This window comes from Cottoperca gobio, chromosome 24, assembly GCF_900634415.1.
Source record: "Cottoperca gobio chromosome 24, fCotGob3.1, whole genome shotgun sequence".
NCBI lineage: Eukaryota > Metazoa > Chordata > Actinopteri > Perciformes > Bovichtidae > Cottoperca > Cottoperca gobio.
In genome coordinates, this window is record NC_041378.1 from 19,225,818 (window position 1) to 19,246,100 (window position 20,283).

The following is a 20,283-nucleotide window of genomic DNA, read 5'->3' on the forward strand; positions in this document are numbered from 1 at the left end:
ACAGATCCATAAGGGATGGTCGTGAAAAAACGGTTTATTAAGTTTTAACGGCAATTGTGCTTTTTAAAAATGTATTTAAAAAAAGAAAGATTAATAGGCCATATATGGGCAAAATGCTCTGAAAGAAAAAAACGTTTTTAAAATGTCATTATTGCACCAAAAAGTTAAGTTAATATGGTAGCGCCCAACTGGTGACGCATTAAAAAGCGACTTGCTTGACTGGCGTCATCAAACCACGTCTAGTTCAGTCAATGTGGAAAACACATGAGATAGTGGTAATTTGTGTAGTTCAACAGAAGTTAAGCGTTTACATTACTTTTAAAACATTTGAGCTGTTTACGAGTCTTGACGTGGCTAATTGATATTCCGTTTCAATAGTTTCTTAATGCGGGATAGATAAAAGTATACAACATTTTCTTGGAGTGTTTCATCTTGCTGTTGGGATGTCTCTGTTTCTTGTAAACAGGTAGGCTCATTTTCTGTACTAGTTTACAGATTTGGTCTTTTTTTTTATTCTGTCACATTACTACATGCTTTTAGAGTAATAGGGTTCTATCTTGCTTCTGAAAGCTTTATGATAATAAGTATAGATCATTTTTACATCAGATAGCAAAACTAATCAGCAGTAGAGTTCTCTTTAAATGGTCAACATATCAGAGACCGTTTATGCTATGCATATATTATCAAAAACATTTTAAAATGTAGATTTCTTGTTCAAGTCGATTGTTGATACAACTGTCTACTGTTAACTCATGTAATGTCTGCTTGGAATTATAAGCTTCTATCTGCTAAAAGGAAAAGCAAAAGAAAACAATTACTTTGTTCAAATACGCAAAGTAAATCTGTTAGTTACTGAGATGAGTTATGCTATCAGATATCTGGGCACACACAACAGTTGAGCAACATTTTATTGAACACATTAGAACATTTGAACTGACGGATGAATACTGACAATACATTTTATACATATTTATTAACAATGCAATTTTAAAGTAGTTTGAACAAAAAGTGAATTATGTTTTTTTTCTTGTTTTACATACTTTCAGTTCACCAATGTCCCTCTTCTGGTCTCTTAAGTGCTCCTTAAATGTTATTGTCTTTTCTTTGACTTTGCCTGCACAAGCTCAGGTTATTGGTCACTTTCATCACTCTGTCAGCTGCAGTGCACATGTTATAAACAATTTATATGGGAATTAATTTCATGAATCTGTTAATAACACATTTCTGACAAAAAATGTAGATAGACTGCTGAGCTGTGCTTATTCTGAAGAGGTGGACAGAAGAATGTATAACATCTTAATTTCTGTCATGCTGCTCACAGGTATCTTGGAGAGGAGGAAAATGGGAGCGTCTCGAAGGAGTCTCGGTCTCAGGCGTTACTGGCTAAACTACAGCAGAAGGCAAAAGAGAAGCAGAAACAGAGTTTTAACAGAAAAGAGACAACACCCGCCTAAAGAACGGACAAAACAAGAGGAGGTCAAAATAAAAATAAAGTCTGACGATGACAGCAGTCCAAGAGCCTCAACGCCACAAAAAGAGGAAATCAGAAGCAGTGCCTTTGCTTGTCGCAGAGTCTGATAATCCGATGAGCAAGTCGAGGAAAAGAAGAACAAGACGGGTGCAAATGAGAAACGGAAAGAAGAAAAAGGATCAGTCAGGTGTGTGTTTGTTCTGTGTACATTAACCTGTGACACCAAACGGATCAACATATTCATATCATTCATATAATCGATGTTGTGATATGATATCAGTCCTTGTGTGATGTACTAGAGATATAGCAGCAAGGACGAGAGAGAGAGATAGAGATAGAGAGGAGAGAGAGGATAGAGAGAGAGAGGGGACAAGAGGGTGAGAGAGATAGAATAGATAGAGAGAGAGAGAGAGAGAGAGAGAGGTAGGGGGGGGGGGGAGATAGAGAGAGATAAGAGAGGGGCGGGGGGGGAAGGATATGATATAGAGAGGGGGGGGGAGAGAGGAGAGAGAGAGAGGTGGCGGTGGATAGATAATGAGATATGGGTGTAGCAGAGAGAGAGATAGAGAGAGATAAGTATATGAGGTAGAGAGAGGGAGAGGAGAGAGGATAGATGAGATAGAGAGGAGTAGAGACTATGGAGAGAGGGAGAGAATAAGGAGAGAGACGATAGGAGAGATATAGATAAAGGAGAGGGTGGAGAGAGATATATAGGAGAGAGAGAGAGAGGGGGAGAAGAGAGAGAGAGCCCACGAGATGAGAGAGAGAGAGAAAGACGAGAGAGAGACGAGAGGAGCTGAGAGAGAGAGGCAGAGGAGAGCTAGAGAGAGAGGATAGAGAGACAGAGAATGAGAGAGGCAGAGAGAGGATGGAGAGATAGAGATAGGATGAGAGAGGAAGAGAGAGTAAGAGGAGAGAGAGAGAGAGAGAGGAGAGATCGAGAGAGAGAGTTAGAGAAAAGAAGAGAGGAGTAGGAGGAGAGAGGAGTAGAGAGAGAGAGAGAAGAGAAGGAGAGAGAGATAGCTAGATGCTGGAGAGAGGTAGAGAGAGAGGGAGGGAGAGAGAGAGAGAGAGAGGAGAGAGGAGAGACGAGATATGGAGAGTGAGAGGAGGAGGAGAGGGGAGAGAGATGAGAGAGTAGGGATAGAGAGGAGTAGGAGAGGACGAGAGAGTAAGGAGAGAGACAGAGAGAGAGAGAGAGAGAGAGAGAGAAGAGAGAGAGAGAGAGAGAGAGGGAGAGAGAGAGAAGTAGATAGAAGAGAGAGAGATAGATAATAGAGAGGATGAGGAGGGAGAGATGAAGAGAGAGAGCCGAAGAGAGATGAGGAGGGAGATAGGGAGGAGAGAGGGAGATATGGAGAGATAAAGAGATAGAGAGGAGAGATAGATCGAGCGATGAGAAGAGGAGAGAGAGAAGAGAAGATATATGGGGAGAGAGAGAGAGATATATATATAGAGAGAGGAGATAGAGAGAGAGATGAGAGATAGAGAGAGGGAGTAGAGGGGATGAGAGGTGAGAGAGGAGGATATATATATAGACAGGAGAGAGAGAGAGAGAGAGATATGAGCGAGAAGAGAGAGAGAGAGATATGGATATGGAGAGATATACATAGATAGAGAGGGAAAGAGAGAGATATGGAGAGAGGAGAGAGGAGAGAGAGAATATAGAGAAGATAAGGGAGAGGAAGAGAGAGAGTAGAGAGAGGGACAGAGAGAGTATATAGAGAGGGGAGATGAGTAGTAGATATAGAGAGATAGATTAGAAGAGGGAGGGAGATGGAGAGAGAGAGAGGGAGAGATACTAGAGGGAGGCGAGAGATTAGAGAGAGAGAGAGATAGAGAGATGTAGAAGAGAGAGATGTAGGAGAGATGGAAGATAGAGAGAGATATATGTAGAGAGAGAGAGAGGGAGAGATAGATATAGAGATGATGGATATATATTATGTATAGGTATATTATATCTATGTAGAGTTATATATATATGTACTGGATATATGTGTGTGGATTATATATATATAGATATATATATAGATATGTTAGTATGCTATATATATATATCTGTATATATATATATATGTATGTATATATGTGATGATTTGTATATATATATATATGCGATATATGTGTGGTGCTTATTAATCATATATATATATATATATATATATATATATATATATATATATATGTGTGTGTGTATTAATATATAGAGAGAGAGGAGAGAGAGAGAATAGATAGAGAGGGGTGTGGGCGAGAGATATAGATATAGAGAGAGGAGATAGAGATAGAGAGGATAGATAGAGAGAGATATCGAGAGAGAGGAGGAGAGAGAGATATATAGATGTGGGGGTGAGAGGAGGAGTAGGAGCGAGAGAAGATAGAATAGAGAAGAGCAGAGAGAGAGAGAGAGAGAGAGAGAGATGAGAGAGAATAGTAGAGAGAGATGAGGAGAGAGAGAGGTGGGGAGAGAGAGAGATAGAGATAGATCCGCATAGCGAGAGAGGGGGGGGGGGTGGATAGAAAGAGAGAGATAGAGAGATATAGAGAGATAGAGAGATATAGAGATAGATAGATAGATTAGAGATATATATATGTAGAGAGAGATATAGAGAGGATGGTAAAGTAGAGATAGATATATAGAGGGATAGAGAGATAGAGAGAGATATATATTGGGGGGGAGAGAGATGGGAGAGATAGATATAAATAATATATATATAGATAGAGAGATAGATAGATATATATATATATATATATATATATATAAGATATTAGTAGATATATGAGATATATATATAGGTATAGAGAGATTGTAGATAGATATATATGTGTATATATATATATATGTATATATATAATATATGCGGTATATATATATATATGTGGATTATATATATATGTGTATTATATATGTGTATATATATATGTGTGGAATATATATATATATATGTTATGTGTGTATAATATATGTGTATATATATATATATATATGTGTGTGGATATTGTATAATATATGTTGTATCTATATGTGTTATATATACTTTATAGATATGTTTATATATATATAGATATGTGTGTTGTAATATATATTATATGTATATATATGTAATATATATATATATATTATGTGTGTATATATGTATGTATGTGTCTGTATATATGATATATATATTAGAGATAAGATATAATATATTATATATATATATATATATATATATTATATATATATATATTAATATATATATATTTTGGTTTTGTATTTTAGGCAGTTCAGATATAAAGGTCTTCCTGACACTCCTGTGACTGGAAGAGATGGAAAGGAAGGGGACACAGGAGGAGGAGAAGAGAAAGTAGAGACAGAAATGTGAAACAAACCACAGAGAAGACTTCTGCTCCAACTGCATTCACAGTTCGGGAGGATTTGAGAACAAACCTGTCCAAAAGGTACAGTCGTTGTTGATTGTGCGAAAGGGGTCAGCAATATCATTAGTATTCCTCCTCTCTATGCAAGTGTTAGTGTGTTGTATTCTTCTGTTCACAGGTGCACAGAGTCCTGCCTCAGTGGCTTGCTCAGCCTGATGTGATTCAGAGAGACATTAAAGGCAACCTGGTGGCCCATCTCTGACATCCCCGGACTTTCTGCTTTGCTTGCGAAAAAACTACAAATAATGGAATTGAGCACCTTTTTCCAGGTAATCACACAGGATGTGTTTATTTGTGTATTCAGCAGCGGGTTTCCAGAGTTCTAAGTGATCCAGAATAGGCTTGTATTATTTCAATTACCCCTGTGCCTCCCTACGGACATTTTCGGCTTTTTATGTGCTTTTTAAATGTCTCAATCATTTTGGCTGTGCTACTGCATATGGAATACATTTTGGCAATGGTGTGGAGTTTTGTTTTTTCACCCAAAATTTGGGAAGTTCAACCTCAGCTCCTATAATAAGTCTATGACAATGTGTCTAGCCAAAATACAGACAGTCAGTCCATCACGGACAAAAATGTCCCCATTGAAACCACAATTGTTTGATCCACAGCTATTACAGCATAACATTACACTTCTATTATATCAGGATTTAAATCTAGAGCCCTGGCTCAAAATTGTACGTTTTACTGTTTTCCACCATATTGAGTTATTTCCTCGTGTTTGTCCTGTCGGGCAAATACATTCTCTTTCCTGGTTACCTGCACACAAACTAAAACTTGCGTCAAAATCAATGTTGTTGCTAAAGAAAAGAAAGCCCTCTAGCACGTTCTGAAATGTGTCTATATTTGGTAGTTATGACCATGATTGAAGTTGAAAGTTGAATAATATTAATATATAATTTGTTGGCAGTTTTTTGACATGGACTTGTTTTTCCTCTAAAGGCATAAAGTTAATATTACTCTTAGTTCATATATGTCACATCAGTGTTATTTGCTTTATTAGTAATAGAGGATGTTGTGATTTGAGAAGGTTTAGGATCAATTAGAGTGTATACACACCTGTCATCTTGTCACAGTGCAAGCAGAGGTAATCCCGGCCATCTTGGAGACGCACAGCAGGGGCTGCTGATTGGACGAGGCGGCTACATGCCTGGAGATATTTGTGTGTCTGCACCGACGGGCAGCGGCAAGACTCTTGCTTTTGTCATACCTGTCATCCAGGTGAGCTTTGAGCAAGAGACTCATACAATATGTTTAGCAGTACTGCATGTGTGAAGAGGGAACATGGAGAAAGACTCTTCAGATTGAATAAAGGTGTTCTCTACATTAGGTGCTGATGGAGCGGGTGGTGTGTGAAGTCCGGGCTTTGGCTGTGTTGCCGACCAAAGAGCTCGCCCAGCAGGTCAGAAATCTTACAAAACGAAGTCTGGATAATGTAATCCAGTAATGTCTGCCCTCTAGATTGATGATGTTCTGCCGTACAGGTTTGCAAAGTGTTCTCTTCATACGCTGAGGGAACCTCTCTGAAAGTGGTGATGCTGGCTGGCCAGAAGTCTTTTGCTGCAGAGCAGACTTCACTCTCAGAACAAAGGTGAGTACAGCTTCTTAATAATGGTGCTCACACTACTGTGTGATTGTATGAAAACGTTTTTATAATTGTGTTCGGTGCGATGTAGGAATTTATCGTTGATCGCAATAAGTTGATTCTGAATTTACAAATCCATGCAAGAAAGAACAGACTCGCACAAAGTTACTATTTAAAAAATATATTGATCTTTTATTTATGCAGGGGGGCCTTATGATTTATAAAGACCCTGTTTGTTTGTTTTTCACTCAAAAGGATGTTCACAAAAAAATATGTTTGACTATTCATTTTTATGTCAAACCTTAGCCTTGAACCTTATTTTTGTATGTTTATAAACATCTTGTTAAAGAGTGAAAGACAGTCTCACTCCCAAATGCTGCTCCTGGTTGAAGGTTGCATTTAATCTTGTCAGATGTCTTTTTCTTTTCTTCTACCAAAGTCAAGGAAGAAGTTATACATTCTTCACATGCATGCTTTAAATATGCAGCTGTATTAGGAGGAGAATATAATAAATAAATGTCAGATCAGGGAGTGTTTTTTTGTAGAGGAAACTGTCACTACACCTATACTATACTGTGTTGTGATTTGTCTTCCAGAGGAGGCGTGAGTCGCAGTTTAGCAGACATTGTTGTGGCCACTCCGGGTCGACTGGTCGATCACATCTACAAGAATTCAGGCTTTAGTCTGGAACACCTCAGGTTTCTTGTGAGTTCTGAACACCTGTGTTGCTTCTACCAACATGACAAAGCTCAGCAGATATAACTGACATTGAAGTCCACCAGCTGCCATTGGTGTACTGATGCTCTCGTTGTCTCATCCATCCCAGATTATTGACGAGGCTGACCGGATGATTGACAGCATGCACCAGTCTTGGCTCAGCCAGGTGGTGAAGGCGGTGTACAGATCAGGAAGTGGAGCAGAAGCCATGTCCATCTTCAGGCGGGCTGAGCCAGCCCATGTCACAGCAGCAAGGTGAGTCTGTGTTCATATTATAATATATATATATATATATATATATATATATATATATATATATATATATATATATATATATATATATATATATATATATATATATATATATATATATATATATATATATATAATATATATATATATATACTTAATGTTCAAACGTTTAACCTTCATTGAAGATTTTGTTTGCTTTGGGAATGTGCTTTTTCTGCTTTCTGAGATTAAGATGAGAAGATTGATATGAATATTGTGTCTGTGTTTGTGGCCAGAGCTAGAGTCAGGATGTGGTAGCCTAGCTTAGCCTACGGACTGAACGCAGGGGGAAACAGCAAGATAGTCCCAACTCCATGTAAACTCCCAAATGATCATTTTTACATTTCTGTTCAAACAGATTAAACAAAGAAGATGCAACAAGAGTTAATGATCAGCAATTTTGTGTTGAACTTTGGACAGTCAGCTAGCTGTTTCCCTCCGCTTCCAGTCTCTATGCTAAGCTAGTCCAACTACATCCCGACTCCAGCTCTGTACTGTGGAGGTTTCTTCAAACACGGTTCTATTTACTTTCAGTGTTTCTCAACATAACATATATTGTGTATCCTTGAGGTCTAACAAATGTGTTGAACACATTTTTCTTCCTTTTAAAACATTTGCAAAGCCCTTTTTAAATCCTATATCGTTTACGTCTGTTTGCTACTTGCAGTCTTCTTCTTCTTCTATGCTGTTTGCTGGTGCATTGCTGCATTTCTATGTGCGTTACTGCCACATACTGATCAATGGAATAGTGTTAAACTATTGAAAATAAGAGCCTTAAGTTTTATAAACCATCTGTTTCCCCTCTCAGTCTGTCTCCACCTCAGATGCCGCTGCAGAAGCTGCTGTTTTCTGCCACACTTACACAGAACCCAGAGAAGCTGCAGCAGCTGGGCCTCCACCAGCCCAGACTGTTCAGCTCCATCCACAGTCACTCCAGCACCATCAGCAGCAGCACCACAGCAGCATCCCCCACCCAGAAACAAGGCTGCTTTAACTTCCCACAAGGTCTGACGGTAAGAGGTGACCTTTGACCCTCAGGACGGAGTGCAGGCTTACTTGCAGCGGTGAAATGTAACGAAGTACATTTACTCAAGTACAAATTTGAGGTAGTGTTTTACTATAGTCTTTTCTTCTCATGACACTTTACTCCACACCTAAAGGATCTGACAGCTTTAGTTACTTGTTACTTTACAAATTAAAATGTTTGCTCCCAAAATATATGAAGAGTGTCCAGAGTTAGTGATGGGATGTTAAAAAGGTATTAAACCAGCCAACAATATATCAGCCAACTAGAACAGCTGAAGTCTAAAAAATGAAGTGATTAATCAATATGTTGAAGTATTTTGATCCTTTCAGTCATTTTTCTTTTAAATCAAATCAAATGTATTTATATAGCCCAATATCACAAATTATACATTTGTCTCAGTGTGCTTTACAGACTCTACAGGTTTTCCTGATTTTAAATGTACATACTTCTACTAAAGTAACATTTTCAATGCAGGACTTTTTCTTGTAACAGAGTATTTTTACAGTGTGGTATTAGTGCTGTTACTTAAGTAAAGGATCAGAATCCTTCTTCCAGCCCTGCACACATGGAGGGGCAGAGCACTGCAGTGTCAGACGCTGATGATCAGATTCTGACTGCACCTTTCTGTTTTTAGGAGTATTATGTTCCCTGTACGTTAAGCAAGAAGCCCCTCCTCCTCTTCCACTTCATTCTGCGGATGAAGCTCAGCCCCATCCTCTGTTTCACCAACTCCAGAGAGACGGCACACAGGTTAGAGGGGGAAAACACTGTTTAGGCCCATTAAAGATTTTTTTATACATATTTTCAACGGCCAAGTGCTGCAAACTCTTTTCACGTGGCCTTACTGTTTCTTCCTCCTCAGACTTTATCTGCTGGTGCAGCTCTTTGGTGGAATTCAGGCAGCTGAGTTCTCCTCCCGACTCTCTCCTGCTGAGAGAAAGAAGACGCTGAAGAAGTTTGAACAAGGAAAGCTGGAACTGTGAGTGTGTGTGTGTGTGTGTGTGTGTGTGTGTGTGTGTGTGTGTGTGTGTGTGTGTGTGTGTGTGTGTGTGTGTGTGTGTGTGTGTGTTAGAAAATGAGGTTAATTGCCCACTATTATTTGGTTGATGTGAAAGTGGCTAGAATGTGATGTCAGAGACAACTAAATATATAACTAACTTACTCTAACTTCTATAAAATGTTTGTCACAGTCCAGCTAATGTTGCCTGTGTAACATTAAGAAATGCACTTCTGTCATATTTGCAAGATGTTTGGTTCAGTAGATGGCTAACAACTATGCAAGCAAACTTAAACATGAAGCTATTATTCACAGTCAAGAGCTTTCCAACAAACTATGTACCCGGTATATATTTATTTCTGTATATATATTTATTTACTGAACAGTTAGAGCTTTAATGAGCAATGAATTAAACTAACGTGCATCCTGAAGGTTGATCAGCACAGACGCAGCTGCCAGAGGCATCGACATCAACGGGGTCAAATGTGTTGTGAATTATGATGCACCGCAGTACATCAGGGCGTACATTCACAGGTGAGCTGGCCATCAAATGTATACTGTATGTAATGTTCTCACATACTATAAGGCTTACAAAGGATTATAAGTAATCCTCTGTATGTCTGGTGTCGCTCCATCATGTTGTGTTCTGGCTGAGACTTGTCTTCTGTTTTTGTCCAGGATTGGAAGAACAGCAAGAGCAGGGAAAACAGGGCTGGCCTTCACCTTTCTGCTCGGAGTACAGGTGAAGCACTTCTACAATGTTACAAAATGCTTCTCATGATTAAATATGGATGGAAAGGCAGACAGACGTATGAAGGGCATAAACGGTATGAAAAGACTGTATAAAAGTAAGTTCTTTGTTTTCCCACTCAGGAGAAGAACTTCCTTCAGATGGTGGTGGAAGCAGGAACGCCCGGGATTCAAAAGCAGATCGTCAAACCAGAGAACCTGAAGGGTATGGAAGCCCGATATGAACAAACCCTGCAGGAGCTGGGCAACATCATCAAGGTACCATCTCAAACACATGAAACAGACTGATCCTCCGTTTAAAAGGTGTCAGTGCTGTAACGTACGGGGAATTATAAAACGGACATGTCAAATCAAGCAATCTGATTGGTTCTTAGCCGTGATATAATGACCTCTTACATTATTCCTGCTAACCTTTAATCGGTCTCGGGAGCTAGGCTCGGCCGCCTCTCTGGAGAGAACACAACCTTGCACGACTTTCCCGGACCTGCTTTTAAACTTAATCCCCTCGGATTTCCTCCGTCTAAGATAACCACTAGGAAAAAGGCCTCTTATACAAAGTTGAGAATCACAGAAAACTCAAAGAATGTTCACAGACAGTCACCATCAGATAAACATTTCCCAGCATCAATTCAACCACAATGCAATGCAGAAAGCTCTTTAACACTTTACAAAAAATCCAACTAGATATAAGATTTTCCCCGAGAATTCTGGGCACTGGGCCAGTTTCGGTTTTAAGTGTCTCTATACGGTGATACAGGTTATCTCACCCGATGTGTCCTATATGGTGTGTGTACAATATTTTGGTAAAATCAGTAGTGTGTCAGCCGTAGTATGGAATCTGATGCTTACCTGCGGGGGCCACAGGGAGGTCCCGCGAAAAGACTCCTCTCTCTGGGTGTCTCCGGTCCTCTCGATTGAAGAAAAGTGAAAGGAAGAACTCCGGACAAAGGCTTTCTTAAGTTTTCACAACGCTTTTATTTTCTATACGTTTTAAGTTTATCAAAAATGTAATACAAAGAATCAAAATAAAGAACGGTTAACAATATGACAGTTATTCAAGTGACTTACTCCAAGTGTTTGGTTATTGGAAGTCCCGTTATTCAGTTCAGGTTCATTGATGGTCAATTTGGTTTTTCTCTATTCTAGCTCCAGCGGCTAAAGTATTAAGTCTCTGTTTTGATTTCTCTTGAAAATGCAACTGGTTATTTCCAACGATCAAAAATCGTTTACATTTCTGTAACTTCATCGATCTCTAGAAGCTCTTAGTTAGTTAATTAAAATGTAATTACGTCACCAGAGTTTTATATGTCTCGCTATAGTTTAAGAATCGTGATATCTTATGTCAATCGTGTTAGGGCTCCGCTGCCCATCACTATCAGCCTACTGAACTCGTCAAAAACATCCCCTTATATCTTAAGGCTCGTTCCTGCGCATTTTACACAGGACATGCAAGCGCGTTCTCGATGGATATTTTTTTAAGAACCAAAAAACCTGTGTATAGCAGTTAACTCATATATCAGAGGTCAAAAGTTTACGTAACGCTTATCTTGATCTACATACATCCCTTCCATCAACTTTCACCGGAAGTAACACCTAGAGCCCCTATTGACAGCCTATTGTCAGCAGGGCCTCAGCAATGCAGTAGATCTCAGTTGGCCAAAACCTGTTACGTCCCCTATTCATAGGGCATGACCTTTTTGTAAACTCATAAAAAGAAGAAGAACTTAACCCATGTCATTACCATGCATAAAACATATAATCACAATTATTACAGATACAAATACAATATTTATTTTATTTTAGGAGTTGTTAAAAGTAACCTGTACCTCCCCTTCACACACACACAGTTCCAATTAATGGAAGAAAAATTATTATAATGAGGCGACTATGAGTACTAAAGATTCCTGTACTCTAATTTAACTTTAACACAAGTACTACTATATATCAGTACTTCAGCAAGCAAATAAATGATAAAAGATAAGATATTTAACTTTAAGATAACCCATAGGTTATTTAAGTTCATTCTATGTAATTGACACACATCTTCTGCAATAATGACAAATACTTCAACCATATGTTATCCTGTACTACTTAAACGCATAATACGTAACATTTCCGAATTACAATGTCTAAAAACGACTAGACACACGTTAGAGTTGTGTACTTATATTAACCCAAATGTTCACAACAATTTTCAAACCCATATAAATATGTGATTTTAATCAAGGTGCATTTTATTGTGTCTCCTGTAATGGTGTCGTATCCCCTTTGTGCATGCTTCAGTGCTGTGGCTGTCTGACAGAATCTGTCTGAAACGGACTTTATATCCAGCTTTAAGCCACATCTCTACTCGACACTTTTTAGATCTGGGTGGTTTTTAACTATATGTTTTATATGATTAAGGATTTTAGTCATCAGACTCAGAGAAAAAAGCTGAGCAAACGTTAGCGGCAGCCGAACAGCGTGCAGGAGAAACGTCTTTATGCACTGTTTTTACCCGTTTTAATCATTTGTTTTGGAGAGGGAGAAACTGCTGCACATATTTCTGCTCCCAGTAAAAACCTCCTGCTGACTGCATGAGACGCCACCCAAATCAGTCTTTTGTTATTGGTTTGATTGAGTCATGTTCATGCATCTTAACCTACAACAAGCCAACTTTCACCCTAAAGCCTTGCTATGAAAGACTACTTTAATTACTTTCTGCCTACAAATTCACAACCTTGTGTTTGTCTCTGCAGGGTGAGAAAGCCAAATAATGGAGCAACACTGACATTCTCCTCTGAGCTGACATCTGTCCCTCAAAAGACCACATTGCCTTTTTTTTCAGCTGTACTTGGAATTAATGATGTTTTAATAAAACATAAAATGTCTGTGTGGTGACTCGGGTGATTTCGGCTCCACAGTGCCACTTCCCATGTGAATAACCCAACACGTGAAGAGGAGCTGATGTCATTACATGCGGCCTGTGAAAAGGTTTCAATGTCTGTTTATCATCGAGGCAATGACTCCGGTGGACGGTTGCATTTAAATATTGTGATCATTAAAGATGCATCTTTAAATTTGCTATCCTTCCCATCAGACCGTGAAATATAAGGAGTAGTGAGAATAATATCATTCATACATTCTACACAATAAATAAATTAGGGAGTGATTAATCATCTGGATAAAATCTGAAAGAATATTTATCTATAAATTGTAACAAACAAAAATACATTAATATTAAGTGATATACATGACATCTTTTTTTTCTTTGTTTGATTGGAAATTCTTTATTTTTATTATAGCAATTATTGAAATTTGAATAACTCGTTTTATTTTGGACTTTCCCTCCCTTGTCATTTCTTAATGTGCAAATTACAATAAAACAGCCCTTTGAAAGAAGCACAAAGTATTTACCATGTTTCAGATACTTCACACCGGGAGGCTGTGGCTCAGGAGGTAGAGTGGTCATCCACAAGGTCGGAGGTTCGATCCCCAGTCAGCATGTCCTTGGGCAAGATACTGAACCCCAAATTGCTCCCGATGGCCAACGGTGTGAGTGAATGTTTATCACTACTGACGAGCTGATGTGCACCTTGTGTGCTCGGAGCCTCTGACTCTGTATGAATGCTGACATTGTAAAGCGCCTTGAGTGATCGCAAAAGTGGAAAAGTGCTTTATAAAAGCAGTCCATTTACCATTTACACTGCTGACCATGATCCAAGCAGTGTTTTGGGTTTTAAAAGTGTTTTTATTGTCATTCATTTCCTTGTAATATTCAAGTCACACCCACACAGTGGTTAAATACTCATTATTGATCTCAGCAGGGCTGGAAATGATCTTTTTTATTATCCAGTCATTATCAATATTCTTTGGATTAATCAGTATTATAATTGTCATTAATAATGTATTAAAATTCCCTATCACAAGATCCCAGAGCTTGAGGTAAAATCTTGTCTTGTTTTGTCTGATCAACAGTCCAAAAGAAAAGCATCTTCTTAATAGTGAACATTGTCTGATTTTAATCTGCACATTGTTGAATTTAGAAAGGTTTACAGACGTCCTTGTTTCAATCCAGTCAGGTTTTAATTCACTATTACGTTACAGTATACACACACACATGTAGAACATGTGCCATCAGTCCCATTTAGAAGTCTTCCTCCTCATGTATTTCTCTCCTTCGCTGTCGATTGCCTCATAAAGCTGCTGGTCGTTGTCTTTCATGGCGTGCATGTAGCCCAGGTAGGCCACACACAGAGTGATGGACACCAGTCCAAACGCCATCACTGGTTTATTCTGCAAAACAACACATCGATGGTTTGATGAAGCCAGATGAACTGTCTCAGTCTGTGAGTGAATTAATATATACATTTTCATGAGGCTGATTTGACATTGTTACACACTTTCTAATAGATTAAACAGGAAGTACTAAATATCATTTAGAGATATCTACAGACTGTTTTAGAACATATTTCAGATTTGTTAAACCATTGTGATAATTGATAAAAGGCAAAGACTATTTAAGAACCGCTTCAACGTGTGTAACCTGATTGTGAAAACAGAACACTGGGATGTGGTGGAAAGCTCCAGAAAAAGCAAATAAGTGGTCCTTGACTGGAAGATGTATTTTTTCAACTGCTATTTTCCAGACAATAAAAATACATCCACGTCTATATGTATATTGCTGTACTCGACCAGATAATGTGACACTGCTGTTAGAGATGTATATATGTGACTCACTCCAGACTCCACGTTATACTAAGCTAGCTATGTAGAAGCTAACTGCTAAGCTACTTTCAAGCAGAGAAGTGTCAACGTTATGTCGTTGCTTAATGAACCGCAAGTGTCTGAGTCTTACAGGTTTAATGAAGAGTTCAGGGTTGAAAACTCGGAACATTGTGGTGGTCTGTGCGCCCCTCAGCCCGGGGGTCCGGTAACCTTTTTCCCCGGGACTCTCCTTCCCCATACCGACATCTTTATCTGACATGTCCGGTCAAACCAATGAACGACTGCTCTTTTGAGAAATATATGAACAAGAAGCTCGAAAAATGAACACTGTAAACTGGCCTATGTTGCTGCTTCCACAAAAGCAGCCATGTTTCAAAGTCATAGACGACTACGATGAGTTTGAAGAAGAAGAGGACGGTGAAGGAGAAACGGCTTGAAGGGTCACAGCGCCCCCGGTGGTCATGAGCGGAAGATCCTTCATTAGGAGGGGTGAGAGGCGGGTACAGCCTGGACAGGTCACCACGCAATTTGTTTTCTTACATGCAACAAATAACAACACAAAGATATGAACAGTAAACATACAGCACATTCTTAATATACAAATTCTCATAAACAATATAAATAACTATTACATGTCTGAAAAGCACAAGGAAAAAGTAAACAAACTACAATAACTCAACTATTAACTTAATGTTTATTATATAGGCTATAGACCTTCAACTCACAAACAACTTCAATGCTATAGCTATGCAGTGTTTTTCTGTTGTAGGTGAAGCTAATTACTTCATAAAGCCTACTCATATTTTATAGGCTGATCATAACCTAGGTTTTGTATGTAAAATCTTCACTTGTAATAGTAGGTATGAAATAAATGTTGTGTGGTCAAATATTGTACTCTGAAACGTAGTGAAGTAGATCAAATGGAAATACTAAATATACTGCTACCTCATGTAAATGTAGCTACTTACATTTCACCCCTGGACAACAGTCAACAGTCTGCTTTAGCTGAACAAAGATCACATATTAACTGTATGGTGGGGTTATCTTGGAGGTAGACATCTGAATTGTATAAAGTGTATACATAGACTTATTTAATCATTGTTCTAAAAGGTTGGGGTTGCCAATATCAAAACTCTTATTTCAAATGTTTTGTGAGGGGACCTGACTTGATTACATGTAAAGAGTAGAGCAGCTCTGATGGTGTTCAAGATGATTGGGCATGGACCCTACTTTACCAGGATGTACTATTTAAACGGGAACAGCGCCCCTCAGTGGTTGGATTAGTCTGCTGCAACGATTGTACTGATTATCTTTGTTGACTGATCCATTGTAGCTTTGTAATGTACAAATATAACGTTACAATGAGGCTACCACTTACACACATGAAGAGTATATGAACCATCATAAAAGCACAGCCTACCTATAGGTTTTGGGATTTAAAGAGTTTATGCAACCTGACAAATTAGAGACACAGGCACCATGAAGACACAACCAGACCTGAGGTTACATGTAATATTCATTATCAGCAGGGTAATGTGATCTGACTCTCATCAAAGATACATGCGTCAGTCCAGGTGGGAGGATATGCAGATACAACACAGTAGATGGTGTGTGTATTTGGGTTATCTCAGTGTTCTCCTCCCCCACACTGAGCCTGAATAGGACATTATTTGCATTAGACAGCTCCATGGTGATGTTGCTGTCAATCCGTGTACACACACACACACACGCTTCACTTCATGCATGTTCAACAGGTGATCTGGAGGAGGGCTGCTACTCGATCTGTTGTAGCCTAATTCACAATAAACGGTCTGTTTAAACCCACACAGAAAGGGTGTGATGGTTTGATGTCATACGGTATTGCTGGGTTTGGATAAGGTGTGACAGAGCTGTCCCCTGCAGGTGCGCAGGCAGGGAGCGGAGGACACACAGCGCAGCTCCGGCAGATACACACACACACACACACACACACACACACGCACACACACACAGGTAGAGAGGACAATCCCCGGGCACCGCCGGTAAGTTCTCTGCTCTCACTTCTCTTTGACAAATGTCTACACAGCTTTTAAATACTTATTTGACCTTGTGGTAATTTGCGATATAAGGGTTTCTAAGTAAAAAGGTCACATAATAACGATGTGCTCCGTTCTTACACAACTCTGTAAACATGTTAAATGTCGGACACGCTTCAAAATGAGGCCGATATTTAAAGAATATCGTTTATTCTATATTAATGTAGATACAGGCCATGACAAGAATACGTCGATATCATAAGTCTTTGCACGACTATATAATTCCCATGATTATATTCAGAAGATGAAGAATATATTGCACAGTAACTTTAGTAGGCCTACCTCTCACACTAAACGCTCTGTCGACCACAGAGATGTCTAAGGCTTGGTATCATTTACAGGAATAAATACGGGAACTTTAGATCAACCATGGAATATGTTGAACCAAAAGCTGATGAGACACATCAGATTCTGTGATGTTCACATGTATTGCAAGTGTTTTGAATCTTCATCACATATACTTCTTTATTCTGATAGCTGTTAACGTCTTGTAGAAATATTCCCAGTGGCAACAGAGCTGAAATATCTCATCAGACCCCTAGTCATGTCACATAATCTAATGAATTTAGAATTCAGAATTATACATGACCCTAAACAGAATCTGTAATAACCCCTAAAGCTGTGTGACTGTGCAGGACAACTATCAACCAAACTGCCCTGCTGGTTTGTGCTTATTTGAATTTGTGCAAATGTGTTTGCTCCACTCAGGCACAGTATCACTGAAATAAGAAAATGTGTGTGTGTGTGTGTGTGTCTGTATATTTTGTTATTTGGCCAAAGACTGCACCTTACACCATCTCATATTATTCTTAAAGGGTTCTATAGACATATATTTGTATAAAACATTTTGCACTATTTGTAAATGTCATACTGTTTCCTATTGTGTATTGCAACTGTTGCACAACAATTTCCTTCGGGATAAATGAAGTTATATCTATCTGTATGCAATATGTCAACCACTACTAACACAGAAGTAGGGAAGAAAAACGTGGCAACATATAAGTGAAGACAAAAGACAAATCTATAACAACAATAGCAGACAAAAACAAATAAAATGAATGGATTTTCATTTAAAGGAATATTTCACCCACAAAATGATCCTTTGTATATTAAATATATATATACGTATACTCACCCAGTGTAACCTGGAAAAAGTAAATGGAGGCCGCGTTACACAACAGCAAAACTATATTAAAACATCCGGTTACAAAGTCTCACACAATTTGTGCGGAATAATCCAAGTGTCATTTATCCAGTTGTATAAATGTACAGAGTAAATGTGTGTCTTCTGCAGAAACAGTCTCACGCTTGTGCAGGCAAGTCTGAAGTTTTCATTTGTAAGGTTTCATTAAAAGTGCAAGTGTTTGTGAGGTAGTGAGCGTACGACTGGATAAATGAGACTTGGATTAGACTGCACGAGTTGTGTGAGAGTTTGCAAACGGATGTGTTCATATAGTTTTGCAGTTGTTAAATGTGGCCCCCATTTATTTAAATTCATCAAGACTCTTTCTCCATTTTTGGATTATTCCTTCACCGCGTTTTCTTTATGAATTTAAAGTAACAGTGTGAGTAACTGATATACACATGATCGTGTTGGGTGTGAAGTGTTGCTTTAACTCTTATCTTCACGGTCCTCTAGACGAGGGCCTTGCAGGACTGTCCCGGTGTTTTTGGACATACGTATATATATATATATATTACAAAATGATATTATTATTGCGTGGTAATACAGTTTCTATCAATCTGTAATATTAAATGATGATGGATTAGTCGGCCACCTGTGTCAAAGAAGTTAAATTGGCTCAACTATTTTTATAATGTTGTGCAATGAATGGAAATCGATGGCTTCCAGGATCCTCAGTATTAAATGTATAAAGTATGTCATTTGTGGAAGATTAGTAAAAAAATGGATTAAATGGTATATTTCTGTAAACAACAATTATCCCAAATACCTACCAGCTGCTATATTTAATGTGTATTGTCTGTTTATTAGTTCACAGGAGACTGGAGGAAGATGAACTGGGGCTTTTTGGAGAACGTTCTTAGTGGGGTGAACAAGTACTCTACTGTGATCGGGCGCATCTGGCTCTCTGTGGTCTTTCTCTTCAGGATCTTGGTGTATGTGGCGGCGGCCGAGCAGGTGTGGAAGGATGAGCAGAAGGATTTTGTGTGCAACACTCAGCAGCCCGGCTGTGAAAACACTTGCTTCGATCACTTCTTCCCCATCTCACAGGTGCGCCTCTGGGCTCTGCAGCTCATCATGGTGTCCACCCCGTCCCTGCTGGTGGCCCTGCATGTGGCCTACAGGGAGCACCGGGAGGCCAAACACAAGCGGAAACTGTACAAGGACAAAGGGAGCATTGATGGAGGTCTGTTCTGCACCTACATCATCAGCCTGGTCTTCAAGATAACCTTCGAGGCAGGCTCCCTGCTCGCTTTCTACTTCCTGTACAAAGGCTTTGAGGTGCCCATGCTGCTGCGCTGCAGCCAGAGTCCCTGTCCCAACACGGTGGACTGTTACATTGCCAGAGCCACGGAGAAGAAGATCTTCCTCTACATCATGGGTTGCGCATCCATTCTGTGTATCGCTCTGAATTTTGTGGAACTCTTGTACATTGTATGGAAGCACTTGTGGAAATGTTTCACCAGGCGGTACGTCCCAGTGAGGGAGAGGGCTGTCAGTCAGGCAGCTGTTTCCATTGTCAACCAGCTCGTCTCGGCTGAGCCCACAGTAAACACAAAGGACAGCAACACTCAGACTGCAGACACTGCGGAAAACCAGCCCGTCTCGTCCTAAAGGGCCGGGACTGACCGAGAGCTCATGTTCACATCTCAAAGTGAAACCTGACAAACTAACATGGACACTGCTCACGCGTTTCAGTTTTCTACGCTGTAAAAAGAAGTTTAAAAATGTAATGGTACAGTTGGGCCTAAACTAAGAAAGGCAATGGTGAGCTGTATCATTTATTAGTGTGAACAGATTCTAATCACAGATATTTACCGTCAACAGTCAAAACACTAATGAAAGATACCTTATGTCATTACACTTCACATGAACTCTCCAAATCTTATATTCAGTTTTACTGGAGACATGAATTTGACAAATCTTTAACTATAACTAGCGGTTACTCAAATTCAACACCTCTCCCTTTGGGTTCAGGAGCATTCTACCAATTTTACACACATCTTTCTTTTATTCATTCCAGCAGAATCTAAGATTCAGGACGAACTTGATTGGCTGTGGCT

General features: G+C 39.1%; 3 protein-coding genes across 3 annotated transcripts; 2 read left to right on the forward strand and 1 right to left on the reverse strand.

Moving 5' to 3' along the window:
* The first annotated feature begins 242 nt into the window (after positions 1-242).
* LOC115003960 (ATP-dependent RNA helicase DDX51-like) lies at positions 243-13,125 on the forward strand. Its single transcript, XM_029425899.1, is given in 20 exon segments — positions 243-466; positions 1,322-1,448; positions 1,591-1,658; positions 4,876-4,909; positions 5,007-5,078; positions 5,080-5,128; positions 5,131-5,157; positions 5,965-5,997; positions 6,000-6,109; positions 6,219-6,290; positions 6,373-6,479; positions 7,070-7,178; positions 7,300-7,445; positions 8,290-8,494; positions 9,143-9,258; positions 9,371-9,487; positions 9,938-10,039; positions 10,184-10,247; positions 10,379-10,513; positions 12,994-13,125. Coding segments are annotated over 20 exon segments (1,734 nt in total). The 5' UTR covers positions 243-443; the 3' UTR covers positions 13,012-13,125.
* Positions 13,126-14,317: 1,192 nt separating this feature from the next.
* Positions 14,318-15,364, reverse strand: smim8 (small integral membrane protein 8). The gene is made up of 2 exons (XM_029425727.1): positions 15,093-15,364; positions 14,318-14,530 (listed from the first exon to the last, which is right to left on the reverse strand). Exons 1-2 carry the CDS (start codon positions 15,219-15,221, stop codon positions 14,372-14,374), a joined length of 288 nt encoding a protein of 95 aa, XP_029281587.1. The 5' UTR covers positions 15,222-15,364; the 3' UTR covers positions 14,318-14,371.
* A 3,687-nt stretch (positions 15,365-19,051) lies between these two features.
* Positions 19,052-20,156, forward strand: gjb7 (gap junction protein beta 7). The gene has a single exon (XM_029425725.1). It carries the CDS (start codon positions 19,052-19,054, stop codon positions 19,832-19,834), a length of 783 nt encoding a protein of 260 aa, XP_029281585.1. The 3' UTR covers positions 19,835-20,156.
* The last annotated feature ends 127 nt before the right edge of the window (positions 20,157-20,283 follow it).